The sequence below is a fragment of the Mugil cephalus genome, chromosome 1 (genome assembly GCF_022458985.1).
Source record: "Mugil cephalus isolate CIBA_MC_2020 chromosome 1, CIBA_Mcephalus_1.1, whole genome shotgun sequence".
In the NCBI taxonomy this organism is placed as follows: Eukaryota; Metazoa; Chordata; class Actinopteri; order Mugiliformes; family Mugilidae; genus Mugil; species Mugil cephalus.
Window position 1 is genome coordinate 13,529,008 of NC_061770.1, and position 19,143 is coordinate 13,548,150.

The 19,143-nt window shown below is 41.1% G+C and overlaps 1 protein-coding gene across 1 annotated transcript; it reads left to right on the forward strand.

Moving 5' to 3' along the window:
- The first annotated feature begins 674 nt into the window (after nucleotides 1-674).
- On the forward strand, nucleotides 675-18,843 carry slc9a8 (solute carrier family 9 member 8). Its single transcript, XM_047611516.1, has 16 exons — nucleotides 675-1,076; nucleotides 1,692-1,876; nucleotides 2,932-3,012; nucleotides 3,959-4,017; nucleotides 8,721-8,804; nucleotides 8,964-9,065; nucleotides 9,320-9,354; nucleotides 10,521-10,664; nucleotides 12,989-13,127; nucleotides 13,215-13,320; nucleotides 13,424-13,540; nucleotides 13,620-13,702; nucleotides 13,789-13,900; nucleotides 15,221-15,441; nucleotides 16,055-16,201; nucleotides 17,738-18,843. The coding sequence occupies exons 1-16, from the start codon at nucleotides 838-840 to the stop codon at nucleotides 17,843-17,845; spliced, it is 1,962 nt and encodes a 653-aa protein (XP_047467472.1). The 5' UTR covers nucleotides 675-837; the 3' UTR covers nucleotides 17,846-18,843.
- The last annotated feature ends 300 nt before the right edge of the window (nucleotides 18,844-19,143 follow it).

A 19,143-nucleotide genomic window follows, 5' to 3' on the forward strand; every position in this document is an offset into this window, starting at 1 on the left:
GGCTGGAACTTAAACACAGGCACAAAATGGAGCCACGCGTAGAATCAACATTCCCAGTCTGTTAAATAAATTAACACGTTTCATACTTTATATTACTAATTGTAGGGTAGTTGTATTAGACTGCATTAGAGTCATCTGGGATTACCTAGGACATTGTTTAAAACGAAGTGTGAATAAGGATTGATAGGCTACAATGAGTGGTTTGTTATATTGTAGGCCTGCATAGTAATATGTATGCAATCCATAGTTTTACCTATTGCCACACTTTTTGTTAATCTTGTGATTTTTACAAAGATTTTTTTTTTAAAACAAAAACAATATTTTTTAATTTTATCATACACATATACTTCTCAATTCAAGTATTGAAGACTCATTACAAAATGGAACGTGTTTTTGGTGTCAGACATTATCTGCAGGTACTTTCCAGAGTGCAAGCTTCCTTAAAAACTACAATATCCATGTTGCCAAGCTGAAGGTTGACGCTACACTTTGATTGTTCATGGGAAATTGAGTACACAGGAATTACCGATAAGATCGGCATTTCCGGTATTTGAATGAAAGTGGGATTATCCGTCGCTTTAAAAGAAACCAAATTCATGTTTTTTTGACAAAAACAGCTCCATGGGGGCCGGGTCTGTTTGCATGGTGTAGCTAGCTAGCAATAGTTCGTGGCCTTCTTTGAGGGCGTCTGCAACTAAAGACTACAACTCCCAGTAGAAAAGCTTCACCAGGAAGTGGAATCGTGATGACAACACATACATGGACGTGTCGACATGAAACTGGCAGTATTTTTTATTAGAAAACGCTGCTTTCTGGTTTAACCTCATCGGGTTGATAATGAGAGGCGTTAGCGTTTATATTTTGTTGTTGTCATGTTTGCTATTATTCGTAAAACCGTGCGCGTCAGAGCGAGCTGACAGGGAAAACTCGCTGGACCTGCATGAGAGAGATAACCACGGAGAGGACGTGGAACAGAAGGATAATGTTCCGGCTGAAAACACGCAAACGTTAACAAAACACGTAAAGGAAGACGAACTAGATGCAAACAATCCACAGAAGGATGGACAGTCTGTCAGGTTTGGGCCAACTAACACTTATTTCAGCACCGTCTCTTTGGAGTTAGTTAGCTTAGTGTAGCGAGGATACTGTTTAACTGTACCTACATAATCACATGTTTTCACATTGAATATATCCACGTAAGCGTTGTGCAAGTCTACCATTAATCTTTAGTGTTGACTGCTGATATAGCAGTCCTGTAATAAATCCCATATACTGCTTGATATGATGCTTAGCATATGTTTAAACAACGTAAGCAAGATAATGAGATAATAACTAGATTGTACCACCCTTTTGGATGGGGGTGGGTAGTACAACATAAACTGAATACCATCACCTTCATGAAGCTAAGACTTAGTGCAGGACTGTTAAAATGCGTTTATGTTCATTAGGATACCTAACTGAGTGAAGTGAGTGACTCACAATAATAAACAAATCAAATTAAATAAAATCTACACGCGTATCCGTGTATCACTGTCAAAGCATTAAATAAACCACAACTGCTCCAGAACCTGTAGCTCAGACTTAAAATGGCGCCCCCCATTTAAAGACAAAAGCTGCCAGACATAGCTTACATAGTCATTCTAAATATATTTGACACCGGCATTCCTTTGCTCCTGACTGTCTTTTTGCAGCAAGTCCAACGCCACCACTGACAACTACAGCAATGCAACCCTCCACCCCTCAACAACTGCTGTCAAGCCGTCTACGCCACCACCCCCAACCCCTAAACCCATTCTGCCCGTGCAGACAGGCGTCAAGGCCCAAGAAGAAGAGCAGTCCAGCGGGCTGACCATATTCTTCAGCCTGCTCGTTATTGGTTCGTGTTTATTCATTTCTGAGTATTATTTTTTTTTCTGTTGCAATTCGACTCCTTTTGCACTTAATAATGTTTTCAAACAGAATGTATTCTAGTGCCCTGGCTTAATGTACCAAATAGAAAGGAAGAAGATAACGCATTTACAAAAGGAATTGTTTTTGCTTATTGTGGTTTACACAGTATGCGTAACTCAGATTTCCTACTGATAATAATAAAGGGCAAATGTACAGTTTATTTGTTTCATTAAACCAATTTAATGGACGGTGGTTCAGGAAAGGATGTGGTTTCACATTCTAAGGTCATGAAGTGCTCCTTCAGACACATAAAGTGCCCATTAGTTCACTCTACCACTTTACCAGATTATAGATAAAGGAAATGGCATGAATGATGCATAAGGTTACCAATAAGACTCATTTCCTTTGTCGAAACATACATACGTAGTTTGTCGCAAACCCAAAATGTTACCGTAACACTTGCTTTATATGTCAGTAAATGTGAATTGAGCTTGGAGTAACATCCAGAAACCACACATTAGGCCTGATTAGCACATCTTGGAATCCAGATTGACCTTATCTACCGTTTCCTCCCCAGCTGTGCATGTTTTTAGGCTTAACATCAGCACTGTGACGAAGACACTTATTATGTGATGAGTCAACCACCTCATGACTTCCTTGTTGCATCATTCGATGTTGCGTATGAATCGTTGTTCCCTTTGCTGCAGCTGTGTCATTGTTTCATTTTTATTTGTTATCGAGTTAATTGTTTTTTATTGTAGTCTTAAGAACTATAATTTTACATTGCGCGTTTTTGAACTTTTTGCATTGAATATGTTTGTATCGTGACTAGTTTGAGTTGTGTTTAAATGTGCAATGAGGGAAACATCAATTAAATCAATATGTTATGCCTTTAGTAGGCATCCTTATCTGGTGTACAGTCCTAATGCTATATGATGTGCAGGCCGTTTGCGAACGGATCTGAGTTGACAGATTTTCTGAACGTAACATGTATTTGTCCTGAATATTCATTCAGTTGTTTTTGGCCATCCCCCTCCCCAGGTATCTGCATCATATTGGTGCACCTTCTTATCAAGTTCAAGCTGCATTTTCTTCCAGAGAGCGTGGCTGTCGTGTCCCTTGGTGAGTATCTCGTATGTGACACGTCTGTGCACAGATGCCCCTCGCTTCTGCTGTACTTCTCAATAGCTCTCAATAAAGTTCTTAAAAGATGAGTTTTAGTCCAACAAATGAATGTTTGCAGAGGAGAAATAATAAAGTGAATGCCCTTTCTTGTAATTTACATCTCTTATGCATTTAGTGTCAGAGTAAGATTCAAACATTACTAACCTTCTTAGCATTAGTGAGATTGCAGATTGCGTTAGATATGGTACCTTAAAGTGAGGAAATGTTTTCATTGGAAGGAAGTGTTTCAGTCTATTTCCTGTGATGACATTTTGCCTTTTGTTAAAGGTCACATCAGGATGACTCTAATTCTCTCTGCTGCATCCCTCTAGACATGTTTGCGTAGTTGTGCTCACTCAAGGCTCGTCTCAGTGTTTGAAGCACGGGACTCTGCTGAAGAGAGATAACACACTGCTTACAAATCAGGAAGGGCTGCTTTTCCTTCCTCACAACTTCCTTTCTCCCCATCTACTCCGTGTTTGTTTTTCCTCTCCACTATCTCCCACCATCTGACAGTATATATATTTCTGGGTCTGCTTCACAATGCTTTGAGGCTTGTGTGTATTTTCTTTTTCCGTCTTATCTGCGTCTTTTTCTTTACCCTTTATGCGGCTTTGTGTTTTCCTCAACCTATTTAATTAGCGATCCGCTGGGCTTTCTAGCAAGAGAGCTGCACGCCCAGGGGGACGCTCTCAAAAAACTAAGACAATAGCTCTTTTATTCTCTTCATATCTAATTCATCTCTGAACTGTGGTGGACATTCGCCAGGCCTCCATTTATTTTTACCACTAAAATAGCTCTAGGCCAGCCCGTCGCTCCTTATTTTTTGTTTGTGTTACATTTTGCATGAAGTAGTAAAATATTTATCAGGGGTGTTATTTCCGTGTGTCCTCACTCTTTCTAGGGATTCTAATGGGAGGCTTCATTAAGATCATCGAGTTCCAGGAACTGGCCAACTGGAAGGTATAGTGTGATTCCTTGTTTACGCCCCCGTCCACTGCTCTTTGCTCTGTGTCCGCACAGCACTAGCTGCAAATTTACAATGTGATGTGCTGAGTTTGGTTTGATTTCCTTAGCTTTTTGTTCCACTGAAAATTCCCCAGGAAATCCCCACCCCAACCGGATAACTATCTGTGGCTGTCACTTTACATCTTGTTCTCTGTAATTTATTCATTTATTTATTTTTGGACTTGGTTCATTTCCTGTTTGCCATTTTTGTCACAAATCTCATCGTTCTATCTGCACTTCATCATGTACTCCTAACGACACCGTCACTGCCCGCTGTCTTTCCCTCTCTGTCCCTATGAGCCCTCCTGGTTTTTCCTCCTGGTTCTCATAGCCCTTAATTAACATTCCTTGTTCTTTGCCAGTGAGTGAGGTGGAAATGCAGAGTTTGGGGGAGGGAGGAAAAGAGGACAGGTCGTGTCAATGTTTCTTGCACACAGGGGCACATTGTGTTTTTAGCTTGTGGGGCCCCAGGGTATTGCTGATTCATCTATGCTAGTAACCAGAGCTCCCGGAGCCCCTTTTACCCCCCGTTGCCACATCCTGCAAAATCTATCGATGGTTATCTCCGTGTCCAACCTACAGCAAGCAGGCCGGCTCACCTGTTCACATATAGTAAGCAGTTGCTGCCTGATTGCCTGTTGTCACATGGCTGCAAAAATACAGAGAGTTACTATAATTTGCAGCAGCTTCTTTGCACACGCGTGGATATGCTAAGTGGTTTATAGTCCATTGCAGACTTCAAAAGACCCAGGCTTTGATGCACTTCCATTATGTCTGACCTATTTGTTTTTTATTATTTGAGCATCCGAGAGTAGGATGCACCACTCATCCTGGTCAGTTAATAACACAGCCAGTGGCAAAAACTGGGATTCTGTCAGTGCATTTATTTATTTATTTTCAAATGCTACTCTTTGAAAATGTGCACGCCCGTACCCACAGGTCCACGCTTTACCATCAAAGTAAAAACTAAATGCAGCCTCAAGTTTGTAGCTACGTTTACGACTGGCACCATTTCCTCCCAGTAGAGTGTTTCTAAAGCTGGCTCGCTCGGCTAATCCAGCTGGCCTTCGGGACTGCCCTACAAAATACCAAGGGTGTATAAACCCTTCAGGCAGCAGCATCATGTCATTGATCAATTTGCCCTCTCCTGTTTACTGGCAATCTGCTCTCTTTGCTTTTGGCTACCAAGCTGTCTGTCTCCAAACGTCGCCTTAAAACCCCAGCATATGAGGAGACAGTTTTTTCCTTGTGTGCTTTTCCGGTACTCATCCCTTCTTTTCCCTTTCTCTCATTTGCCCATCTCTCCCCCGTGCTCTGACACAGATTGAAGAAGAAATAGCATGCCGGTATGAAGTAACATGCTCGCAGCGGTTTGTCTTCTAGGCAAAGCACAGAGAGAGATGAACAGGTGAATGCGCTCTAGTGGGACTCCAGATAATAATTTTCTTTTCTCTTGCGTTAAAGAGTTGTAGTCTGGGCTGTGTTGTCTGGGCTCATCAGTTTTCCTCAGTGGCTGCAGTGGTGTGTTTTAAGCCCCAAAGGGCAGCGGGTACTTTTAATAGGTCTCTCCCACGCCACAGAGAGAAAGAGACAGAGTGACACAAGGAGAGAAGTTTTAATTGTGGTTTCAGGGGCCTTTTCCCATGTGATGATGTCACTGGTTGTCAAAGCCGAGGCCCCCGGGGACCCATACTCTGAGCAAAGGGCTCTACAGCGTTGCTCCTCATATTTTGTTTCTGTTGTAGCTCTACCCTGTTTTAACTGTGCTGCCTTCATCTCTGGCATTCATCTTTTCTCATTTAGTTCAAGCTCTGCCTCAGCAGAGTATATCCACCCTCTGCGTGCTACTTTTATCCATTTCGTTTTTCCTCCTTTTACAACATATGTGTCTCTGCTGTCTGTCAAAATCAGAGATTCTACAACTTTGTTACCCATATTCAGCCCACAGCTTTCCACATATACTCAGAGGGTTAGAGGAATACAGTCATGACCTAAAGCCCATAATTAAAAATAAATGAATAAGTAAAAAGATAACTACATATTTATACCATAAATAAGTTAATAAGTAAATTGGTTGATATCTTAATACATATGCCATAACTAAATAAACCTAGATATACTCCATAAATGCTATTTTATTCATTTATTGATGCACGCCCTTTAGCTTACACAACAAAATGTAATGCAGATGAGGGGGCCGTCCACACTGGCTGAACTTTTCGTCTGTTGGGTGATCGCCGTGTGCACGGATTGACGGCGCATGCCCAACTTTTCACAGCCGGCCAGGTAGTTTGAACTGAGAAGGTGCAGCAACGGCAGACAGGAGCTAACGCAGGCAACGTCAAACCAGGAGAGCTGAGGAGCTTAGCTGATGTGGCAGAAAGTAACACTGTCAGTCAGGACTATATGTTTTCCCGTCGCATTTGGCGTCATACACGCGTTGACCCTCAGATATTGGGCAACCGTGTGGCCTATAGTGATTTATTTATTCATTTCTTTAGCATACATCTGTAGTTTTTTTTATTTATTATTTATTTATCCATTTATTTATTTTTAATTATGGCAGAGTTGGTCCTCCATAAAGACTAGGGGGCTGTCAGTCAAAAGGAATTGATTAATCACAAAATACCAAACATGCCTTTTAAATGCAACAGCATGATGACACAGGAAAAACCAAACAACTCTAAAGGTGTATCCATGGACTTGCAAACTATGATATTAAAGAGAATATAATAATATTAATAATAATGATTTCAGTCCATATGTAAAACCATCCTCTTATCAGACAATAATGAATAATATTATTCTCTACATGTGTGTTTATTTAATTCTTTGTTGCTGTATATGAAAATGCCGTGTGAGCTGCGTGGAATCATTAAACTAGACATTGTTATATGTAAGGGATAATGCCCTTTGAGGTGTCCATTATCCGAAGTGAATGGACGATGCAGAGGTGTGAACCGTCCGACACGAAGCGGGTTTAGGTAATTTGACCGGAACGTCTTCATGGGTGTCCATTATCACTTTATAATGTACACCCCGCAGCCAATCAGAATCGAGGATTCACCCAGACCGTGATATAAATAGCAGTAAAACGAGCGCAGTCACAGTTGGCAGCTCGTAACGCATGCATGCCATACCTTCTTCTGTCTTAGGTGATAATTGTCATTCCACACTGCGAGGCCTGAGGTGGTTTTAAATACAAAGCAAAAAACAGAGTAACCTGAAATTTGAATCCATTATAAGATAAACTACGCTACGCCATATTATATTCCTTAATAGCCACAATTAAACAATACCCTGTGGTGTTGTCTCACCTCTCATGCTCTTTTGTGTTAGTAAGTAATTAGATAAGAACATAAATAACAGATGAAGAACTAGACACGTTTTTGCCACGATACTCTCTCAGGGAATTGTCTTTCGAAAACACAATTGACTATGTGTTCAAATTTTGACTGCTAGCACGTCGAACAATAGATGACTGTCGATTAAAATGCCCGCATCTGCGTGGAGAAAGTCCCATTCTTATGCGCATACGAATTCTTGTTTTGCTTTTCAGGGAATTAAAAGTGGAAGTAATTCTGTGCATCGGCGAGTATGGAGGGTGTGGTTGACAGGATCCACTGTACAAGCAGTCAAAACCGACTTCATCACACACAGTGTGATATTGTTGACTGGGTGGAATGAATATGACCCTTCCCTCATCCATCTGTCTCACTGAAACAACTGCACTGTCAACAGAAACCCAGGAATAAAAGTTCTCCGGGAACATTCACTTAAGCATTCCGTGTATTAGCTTTTAGATTATTAACGTGGATTATGCAAAGAATACACACACCCACATTGACTAATGCAGGTGCACAGGGTGCATCATGCACGGACACGTTGGCATGCAGAGCATAATGCATGGGCACATGATGCCTGTGCCTGATCTTGTAGGCTGGCCCGTTTAGCTGAGAAGCAACAATGATTTCATTATATTCCTGACATAATCAGAGCAAGGATCACCCGGATATTGTGTGTGCGCTTGTGTGCATGTGTGCGCGTGCGTGTGTGAATGAATGAGAGACTTATAAAAAGCATATTTAGGTATTTGTTGTAGTAAACGTTGGACGCATGCATGAATGGGTGGATTGGCAGGAAGACATTTCCCCAGAAGAGGGCCTGACATGTGTGGATTTGTCAGCCCAGAGGCAACATTCAAATCTGTATTGATGAAGGTCTAGAACCAGCAGCTCAGCCAAATGCCCTCCATGTCACCCCTTTTCTTCTAGCGTGATTAAGTATTTCTCTTGTATTTTGTGGGAGGTAAAGAGCATTCCAAGGCTTGTCCACGATGACAAACTGTAACAGAGTCCAAGCAATTTATTCACTGAAAATGGTCCCTCTTCAGTGTGTTGGGTGGTCTGAACTCAGCCATTTAAACGTTATGATTGTTACTTATTTAATCGGAAAGTATTTCTGAATGCTTACGCTACTTCAAACCGGTGGTTTGGACTTGGTAGTTTTCCCATACCCCATCAGTTTATTGCCACTGGCCAGTGTTCAACTCCAAATCAAGGTTGGAGGCAGTAATCAGTCTCACGTGTACTGCAGGTCATTTACTATAGAAATGTGGTTCGTATGTAACGTTGACCTCCTTGTCCGTCTCTTAACAGGAGGAGGAGATGTTCCGACCCAACATGTTCTTCCTCTTGCTTCTGCCGCCGATCATCTTTGAATCTGGATACTCCTTACATAAGGTACATCAGACGCCACGTTAGGAATTTCTTACTTTTTTGAATTAATATTTAAAAAAATCAAAAGAAAATTGTGCTTCTCCTCTGTACATATACAGTGCCATATTTACAGTTCAGTACCATACCCACGAATGCTAAAGCTGTGTGTCCATGCATTTTCAGGGCAACTTCTTCCAGAACATTGGCTCCATTACTCTCTTTGCTGTGATTGGCACAGCTATCTCTGCCTTCATAGTTGGAGGAGGCATCTATTTTCTTGGGCAGGTGAGGATTATGTCACTTAACAACCCTGGCATTGCCCGGACTTGCTCAGAGAAGCCTGAACTTGATCAAATATTTTTGGCGTCCTCCCTTGACTTTCCTGAAAGTGTTTAATCAGATGCCATCAAAGAAATATTCCTGAAAGCCTATCGTCATTATCACCGCCTACACCATATCTTCACTGCTGTCTGCGTTGGCGCAATCTGGTGTCATTGTTTCAAATCTTAACTATGTGTGTCTTATATCTTTTTTCTCAGGCTGATGTCATCTATAAGATGACCATGACTGATAGGTGAGTGTTGGTTTTAAACTACATTTGTGTTTATAAGTATATGCAGCATAATAACAGCGTTGCTCTGCACCTTAGTCCGTAGCCTGAAATTCACCACATGCTGCTACATGTTACAGTGACATCAACTACAACAGCCATGTTTGGTCCAAAATGCATTTCCTTGTCTGTGTCCCGCGGTTGTTGAGCAAGCGCAGACAAATTTCTTTCCTTCTTCCTCTTACGCCACAACCTACTAATACTTCATCTTTCATTTCTGCAAAAACTCCCGTACAGTTAACACATGACACCCTAAGTTACAAGTCACCGACTTGTGTTTTGTATACATAATTACAGACCCATAACACCAGCACACAAGCGTTAACGCTTACAATAGCATTAGCATAGGACAGCTACCACAGGCTATGATGTGTGGACTGTGTAGAGCCTGCGTAAAAGTATAAATCTTCCTTCAGACTCTGAGTGGCATTTCTTACGTCCCATAAAAAGCACTTCAAGGTAAATTGAATAGGGGTATTTTATTGTCACACCACTCGGTGACACCTACTATCTCCTGCAGTGTTTGCAAGAACGAATCCTTCTGTAAGACAAGAGTGCCAGACAGTAGCATAATCCGGCTGCCAGAGATAACTGACAAAACACAGTATGTTACTCCCCACCCATGTGTTTTCTTAAGAGGAACTCAGGATTGTTCTGTGTTATCCTTCGTGCACGGTCAGCGTGGGTTTGAGTGCGTGTCCTGTTTCAAGCAGGGCTTTTGCCTATTCATTTCTTATGCCAACAAGAATATGTTTTCAGTCGCAGTCGTCTGGGTGTTTGTTAGCAGCAGTTCCCAGAAACTAGTTTAGAGTTTTATGAGTTTCATGTGTAGGGAAATCAGGACATGGGCTGATAAATAAAGTCGAGGACTGTTTGGAGGACAACATATAATCGATTCTTTTTATTTTTGCTTCTAAATGCATCTCTTCACCCGTTTCTTCCCACATAAATTTCTACTATTTTTAATTGTTGGGAAAAACTTTGAACCACTTGTCCTCCCACATTCGTTCAGTCTAAACTTGATTAAATTTTGTGCTAACGCAGGAACTCTCTGTTAAAGTTCTGCCCGTATATGACTGTAAATTACTTCAAAACGTTCTCTCTTTTAACTCCCTAATGTTTTGTCGTAGCTTTGCCTTTGGCTCGCTGATCTCAGCCGTAGACCCCGTAGCCACAATCGCCATATTTAACGCTCTCAACGTGGACCCGGTGCTAAACATGCTGGTGTTTGGTGAGAGCATACTCAACGACGCCGTCTCCATCGTCCTCACCAAGTAAGTGTTTCTCTCTGCACCTTCGCGACTTGTTTATTCTGCTCAATATTAACACAGTTTTTCTAGCACTGGCGACTTTAAAGACGACAGATCAAATGTACAGAACCAGCGCTGTCAAAATACACGCACAGGGACACCTCTTGAAGACAGACTTTAGGCAGATGCACACTCTGACTGATCAGGTCCGTTTTGATGGGATTAGAAGAGGGATAAAATATTCCCTGTGGGCCTGGAAATCGAACTCATCATTTCATGTTGATATTTTACCACAGGCGTTCTGCAGGACGGCGCTAAAAAATAAAAATAAATGCAAATCCTCTTAGAAATGAGAAAATGTCTTGAGAATTATCATGTTTCTTTTGTATCGGAGTAATCCAATTATAGCTGCACGTGTATCCATGAGTACATGGGTACACGAGTAGTGCAAACAATAACTGATAATAGTTAATTTATAACAGTTTTTATTGAACCATATAGAGGAAATGTAGATTATAATAGTATGCTATTAACAACATTACCTGTAGCTGATGAAACAACAGCCTATTGTTGAGCTTTTTGGGCTGCAGCTCATTTGTTGGCTTTACATGGTAACTTTGTCCATTTGGATAAAAAAAAAAAAAAAAAAAAATTCACACTGAGCTGAAAAGGTGAATCAGAAGGAAAGGGGATTGCCCTGTACGTAACCATGTACAGCCCGAACAGGGGTGTGGTTGGCTTGTTTTGAAATCACTAACGACAGCACACAATATTTAAAATCCCCCACCTCATCTTCAGAATTACAACCTCTTCAAAAGGCACTTAAGAAATCCTTATTGTAAAAGAAGGCTAAAATGCATTGCTATGGTAACCAACACACTCTCTGTACGTGTTTTAAGGTGATTCTGAGTTATGTGGACTAATGCACAGTGGCCAGTACAGTGAAACACAGTGTGTTCAGACAACCATGTTATTGTATTTTATTGTTACTATCTGCCTGAACTTCAAAACCACATTATCATGTAATGTGTGACCGGCTGCCAGTGGAAATAAAGAGCACGATAATAAAGACACTGGATAACCTATTATTATTTCCTTAATGCAGCCCACACGCACATTAATGCACAGTTGTAAATATCAGTTGTACTCAGGCACCCACCTTTGATCCCTACCTGCATGCTGCAGAGTTTATAATAAACACTTACAGAACGGCAGGAGGACAATAAAAACGTGTGACCTATTTATTTCGACAGGTCACAGCACATCCTTATCGATGTTGTGCACGTACTGTTAAAGAAAAAAAGTGTAATCACCGTGTACTCCGGGAATGGTGACCTGATGAATGTGAATAACATCTGGAGTGTCAAACTTAAAACTCCCAATTTCCAGGGAAAAAAACAACGTGGTCGCTGTGACGTATGTTTCTTTTTACACGTTGGTCTCTCTGAACTTACTGTAGTCTATTCAGAGTCTCCCTTTCTCAGAATCAAGCATGGTCTGAGTCAGCAAACAGAGGCGCAAAACTTGACGGACAAGTTTGACGGAAACAGACATTTTGATGGATTCCCTTGTTTGTATTCCTCATACTCATCCTATCTCCTGTCTCTGTGCTCGTTATTGCTGCCTTATCTCTCCTACTCACCACCAGCTAAATGTGCAAAGTGATCTCAAGTGTCTGCATTCCCCTGTAGAGTAAATGAGGGCATGAATATTTGATAGACTGAGCAGCCCTGGCAGTTTGCTCGTTGTTAGCGCCTCACAGAGTGGCCTTCTTAGAAAGCTACTTTACAGTTTAGCTCGGCCGTTTTGTAATAGCAGCAGTTAATGCCTTTTGCTTGGGAGTAATTACCATCAGATTATTAACTGTCTTGTTTGTATGGATGCCTTTCTGATTAAACTACAGGAAGAAATTTAATGTCAGTTCGTTAATCAATATGAAGTGAATGGAAATAATATAATCTTTAACACAAACAAGCTGATGACTCACTTCCGCCCAAGTCAAAATCCAAAGAGTAGTCGGGACGATGTGATGAAATGTACTTTACACTTAAAACCTCAGTCTGTGGTTGAGATCGTATCCGCAGGCATTCTGTGTGGCTCATTTTATATATGTGTTCCTCTTACTTTCCATTAAGTTACCAAATGGGTGACACGATACAATCCATCTCAGTTTAGCCAAATGGACTTTGATGGGGAGATTACAAACTACGCAAACGCTTTAATCCACACACTTTTAGTAGTAGAGTGTTTCTGCCCTCTAGTGTCAGATGCAGGTAATGCAGCACAAAATGTTGGAGCAATAATGTGGCTTCATTTCCCATTCTCTATTTTTTTTTTGTATCTTTCAGTACAGCCGAGGGTTTCTCCCGCTCGGATAACTCCACAGTGACGGGATGGGAGACCTTTGTGCAAGCTCTGGGTTACTTCCTCAAAATGTTCTTTGGCTCCGCTGCCCTGGGAACCCTCACTGGTCTCATCTCAGCTATTGTATCCTTCAGATGTGATCTCTGCGCTGTGCTGTGTGTACAGTTTAGTGCATGTTTTTGTGTGCGACTTCTTTAACTCACCGATCAGTTTCTGAAACACTTTGACCTGAGGAAGACGCCGTCGCTGGAGTTTGGCATGATGATCATATTTGCGTATCTTCCCTACGGCCTAGCCGAGGGGATCAAACTGTCCGGTGGGCCCATAAACACACAGACACCCACTCATATCCGAGAGTTAAGTTTTATTTGTTTGACTCTTCCACTGACCTCTTCCACCTCCCTCCTGATTCTCTCCAGGAATTATGTCCATCCTGTTTGCGGGAATTGTGATGTCTCACTACACCCATCACAATCTGTCTCCTGTCACCCAGATCCTCATGCAGCAAACACTGCGCACAGTGGCCTTCATGTGTGGTCAGTGAATTCCCACGCAGCCTCTTTTGTTTATAAACGTTTTATATTAAAATCCAAATTTCTCAACTTATTTCTCCAGAGACGTGTGTGTTTGCCTTCCTTGGTCTCTCCATCTTCAGCTTCCCTCACAACTTTGAAATATCATTCGTAATCTGGTGCATAGTAAGTTCTGCTTATTAAAAAGTTCCCTCAGTGTTGATATTATCTTAAGCTGATATATTCACCCGCATGTTCATCTTTCTCCGCAGGTCCTGGTTCTTCTCGGCCGAGCAGTGAACATCTTCCCTCTGTCATTCCTCCTGAACTTTTTCAGAGACCACAAGATCACGCCCAAAATGATGTTCATCATGTGGTTTAGTGGTGAGATGACACAGTAAACTCTTTAACCAGTGTACTGCTAGAATTAAAAAAAAAAATCAATAAAATTAAGACAAACAAACAGAAACACTTAGAGGACAGGGACAATTGGAACAGAATATCTACAATCAGAGGAGGTTATGAATTGTGTGATGTTTGTGTGTGTGTGTATCTTAAAATGGAAAAGAGAAATATGAAAACAAAATAATAACAAAAACAGAGAGAATGAGTTTAAGAGAACTCATAATAAGAGCCATTATAATCATCATTATAATTATGGTAATTATCATAATTATAATACATTAACAAAAACACAATGGAAATTCTGTCTACTTCAGTAAACCCATAAACAAACAAAGGCCATAAAAGTTAAGATAAATAAAACTAAAATCTGTGTGTCCAGCTCTTGATCAGTGTCAACCAGTGTGAATTAAAATTCAAATACACCTGAAAATCAAATCAAATCATATGATTAAAAGATGTTGGGATTTTTCTCTGATCTCTGGATCTTTGTAACTTCAGAGATGCATTAGATAAACAATAAAGACAATAATTGTTACAGCCTCAGAAACAACTATGGACAAAGCTCCGAGCTTCCTGAGACAACTGCACGCAAGCCTCCTCTCTGCTCCCCACAGCAACTCAGCATAAATTATTATTTATAACCTTATAAATAATAAGTAATAAAAAATTACACACTTCCTGGGTTCTGGATTTAGAAAGCCCCGACCACTACCAGATGAAAAACACAAAGGCAAATGAAAAATAACTTGGTAACATGAACCTGCAATTTAACAAATGATAGAAACAAATAGTTTCAGTTAAATATGGCATATATATATATATTTAAACTGTCACTTAAAATAATTAACTACTTAAACAAACTATGAATCATTTAAGTTAAAGTGACTAACATTAAAAGTATTTGAATCATATGTTACCCTGTGTCAGTGAAAAAAAAGTGCCTTTTATGGTGTATAAAACAAGATCCCATGATCTCATCTGATATCTAGTGTCTCCCTTCAGAACCAAATAGTTGGATGCAAACCTGAAATGACAAATCCACAACACATCTGTCTTTGTTTAAGACAAATAACCCAGAGCCAATTTGGAAACCTGTCATTTAATCATCATTACTTTCAATCATCATTTTATCATTCAATGGAGAAATAATATTTAAAAACTGCATTTGCTGCTATTTTAAAAACGAGCAAATCATCCAGCGTTTGCATAAGACAAATTGAAGTCTCTGCCATGTCTGTTCATACGTCTAGGATTAAATTTTGCCTTTTTCATTTTTCATTCCTCCGTCGTCTTTGCCAGGTTTGCGAGGTGCTATTCCCTACGCCTTGAGCCTTCATTTGGGCCTGGAGCCCATTGAGAAGCGTCAGCTAATCGGCACCACCACCATCATCATCGTACTCTTTACCATCCTCCTCCTCGGGGGCGGGACGATGCCTCTCATCCGCGTCATGGACATTGAGGAAAGTCAGTCGCGGCGTAAAAACAAGAAAGACGTCAATCTCAGCAAGACACAGAAAATGGTACGCACACACACACACACACACACAGACAGTTTGTTGTGTGCATTGTTACTAGCTGTGCCATCCCCTCTGCCGTCAGACATCTCTTCAGGGGGAAAAACATGATTGAAAGGGTTGATTGTGGTTTGTCTGAAGGAAACTGAATCAGCTGCGAATCTGAATCTCATCACGCAGATGCAAATTTGAAAAACACCAAAACTCAGATGCAGTCCCACAGACACTGCAATCTACACTGTTATGATCAAGATTTCAGTTGCTCATTGTGGCTTTTGTCTAAGGTACATCAGACCATTGGTCATTATTAGCATATAAGGTTGCGTTTGCATGACTCGTATTTGCTAGTATAAGGTCTTCAAAAGCTAAGTGTCTGCCCCTGAGGCACCAGCAGCTAGATCCATCAAACTCCCATTTCTCCTCAAAGCTCTCATTGGCCATTTGATGTAATTCCCCGTCTTTGAGTGCTTTGCTCTTTCCCCCTCATCCGTGTTCCTCTTGACACCCCCCCCCCCTTCATCACTGTCTTTTCCATTTCAACCTTTCCCTACATTCACCTGCTTCTCCTCCATTTTACACCCCTAGCTCGTCTGTTGACTCCTCTCTGTTTTCTCTCCAGGGTAATACCATCGAGTCAGAGCACCTGTCAGAACTGACAGAGGAGGAGTACGAGGCTCAGATCTACCAGAGACAAGATCTGAAGGGCTTCATGTGGCTTGATGCTAAGTACCTTAACCCCTTCTTCACCCGGAGGCTCACACAAGAGGTGAGAAACGGGGAAAGAGAAGCCACTGTATCGCACAGAAGGCTTCACGGTGTTGCCCACAATCTTATCTTATCTTATCTGTCATCGTTGTGGTTCAGGTTGGTCCAGTTTACTGATTGTAGCCACCCTATTGTACCCTCAAGACAAAAGAGGCAAAGAGTCTCTACAAGAATATCACCGAGCCAACAGTAACAACTGGGCACAGGGTGCAGGGTTTCAGACTCGTATACAAAAACCCACAGAGCGGTATCACACAATCTCTAGCTGAAACTCTTCACAGCTCATCAGTATCAGTTCCTATACGCGTAGCATATCATGCAGCGTGAATCTGCCAGGGCCTCTGTAGCCGTATGTGCATGCCAGTTCCAGGGGGGTACTTTCCCAAATACTTGCTTCTTCTTTTTGGCAACACATAGCAGGAAGAGCAGATAACACCTGTAGGTTTCCCTCACATGAAGATCTCCAGCTCAGATCCTTTTAATTGTTCTTAATGCAAACCCAAAAAAATGCTGTGGGACTGTCCAGTCAGTGGACTTGTCAGACCAGTGTTGTTGAGCCTGTGTGAGCTGTAGTCTCAGTTTCCTGTTCTCAGCTGTCAGGAGTGGCACCCGCCCTGTGTGGTTTCCTGCTGCTGTAGCTCATCTTCTTCAAGGTTGGACGTGTTGTGTGTTCAGAGATGGTATTCTGCATTCCTTGGTTGTAACAAATGGTTATTTGAGTTACTGTTGCCTTTCTATCATCTCCAACCAGTCTGCCCATTCTACTCTGACCTCTCACATCAACAAGGCATTTTCGTCCACACAACTGCTGCTCACTGGATATTTTCTCTTTTTTGGACCGTTCTCTGTAAACCCTAAAGGTGGTTGTGTGTGAAAATTCCAGTAGATCAGCAGTTTCTGAAACACTCAGACCAGCCCGTCTGGCACCAACAACCACACCACGTTCAAAGTCACGTAAATCTCCTTTCTTCCTCATTCTGATGCCCAGTGTGAACTTCAGCAACTTGTCTTGATCACCTCTTCATGCCTAAATGCATTGAATTGCAGCCATGTGATTGGCTGATCAGCTATTTGTGTTAACAAGCTATTGAACAGGTGTACCTAATAAAGTGGCAAGTGTTTGTATATTGATTTTATCAGTTTTCTTTTGCTGCCTTTAAAAATTCTCAAATTTGATTTTGAAAACCTTTGCTGAATGGAACATTGTACTTAACATGCTGCCTTGAAGCAGTTCGTTTAATATACACGGGTACGAACATTTGTAATTCTGATTTCTGCTGCGCAAACCATAAATGTTGCAAAGTGATTTTATTTATCAAGAGGAAAAGTTGCAAGTTTGTCCAGAGTGAACTGAACATCAAAACAGTGTTACCAAAACAAACATGAGGAGCTTGACCAGGTTGGGTCTCTGCAGAGCATCCGAAGGCGCTGCTCCTGTGTCATATACGCATGATCGTTTCTGCATGTTAATTTTTGTTCGTACACACAGCATGTTTCGTGCACATTTTAAATTTCGTGTCTTATGTGTGTTCGACAGGACCTCTTACACGGCCGCATCCAGATGAAGACACTCACCAACAAGTGGTACGAAGAAGTCCGCCAGGGACCGTCGGGCTCAGAGGACGACGAGGACGAACTTCTGTGAACACTTTGAGTTCATACGAAAGAAAAAAAAAACAACAACCTGTGGACATCAGTGTGTGTCTGTGAGCACACGCACTAAATAATTTGTTCACTTGCCACCAAGTTTATGCTAGTGGGGTATCAGAGCCCAGAGAATTGTAACACTGGATGAAGAAAAGAATCTGTGAGGGAATAAAAAAAGTTTATTTTTTTTCTCAGCATTTTGTTACTAGCTGAAGAAACTCACAGGGAATGTGAACGTGTGCTCCACTGATTTGCTGCACAGCGCACGGGGAACTCTCCGAGTACGTTTCTTCGTGAAGGTTTATGCCTGAAGGGAAAGCAGCAGGGAAGCTGTGACGCTACTTTTCTATGTAAAGCAATACTATAGCACCTTTTCTCTTCACATTTGTATTGCTGTTTGGCACTAGCTTATTCAATGTCTGCTGGAAATTTAAATTCACGTTGGGTGGTTGTTTAACACAATGCTGCTGCAGGCAACATTTTTTTGAATAAGCCACAGGTTTGCGCAGTTTCCTGTTGAACTAAACTCAATTATCTGCCTCTCTACATTTGTATGCATTAATGATACTGGGTAAATTCACTAAAACCTATTCATGCAGAGTCTATATGAATATACTGAAGTTTAAATAAAACCCCCGCCAGCAAGTAAGAGATAATAATGTTGAAAATGTTAAAAAGCTATATATTGGGGGTGAGGAGTAAATTCAAGTACGGTTCGAGTTTGATTCCATAAAATGACCTTCTTCTGTTTATTTTCATCCTCTGTTGAAGAACCTGCCATTACACTGTGTATGAAGCTGAAATTTAAATATTCCTTATGTGATTTTCTCTATGGATTTCTGTTAAACAGATGGACACCAATGAATGTGGGAAAAACTGTTAATGTTTAGTTTATTTTTTCTATTTATTCTTAACATATTTATGTGATGTGTGTGTGGGATAGTTGGCTCTGTAAGTGCCATGGGATTAAATAAAAATCATCCTGTTTTCACTAAATGCCTCTCTGGTGTGGACATATCCAAATAGCTTCAGTATATTTTATATTAGCATTGAGCAGAGTTTAGGAACATCTTACTATATATGTTTTATCAATAATTCAAGACACTCAAATGTGTGCGGGGTGGTAGACGTAAGTCTGGGTGTTATGTTATGTGAGAGAATTGCCAGTTTGAGATTATACATCGTCACATTTCCCCGCGTTTTTCATGAATAATAATTCCACGGTCGCTCTTGTACTTGGTTTCTATTTCCATTTAATAAGCTGCATGAACTAATTAGCTCATAGTCTGTGAGTGA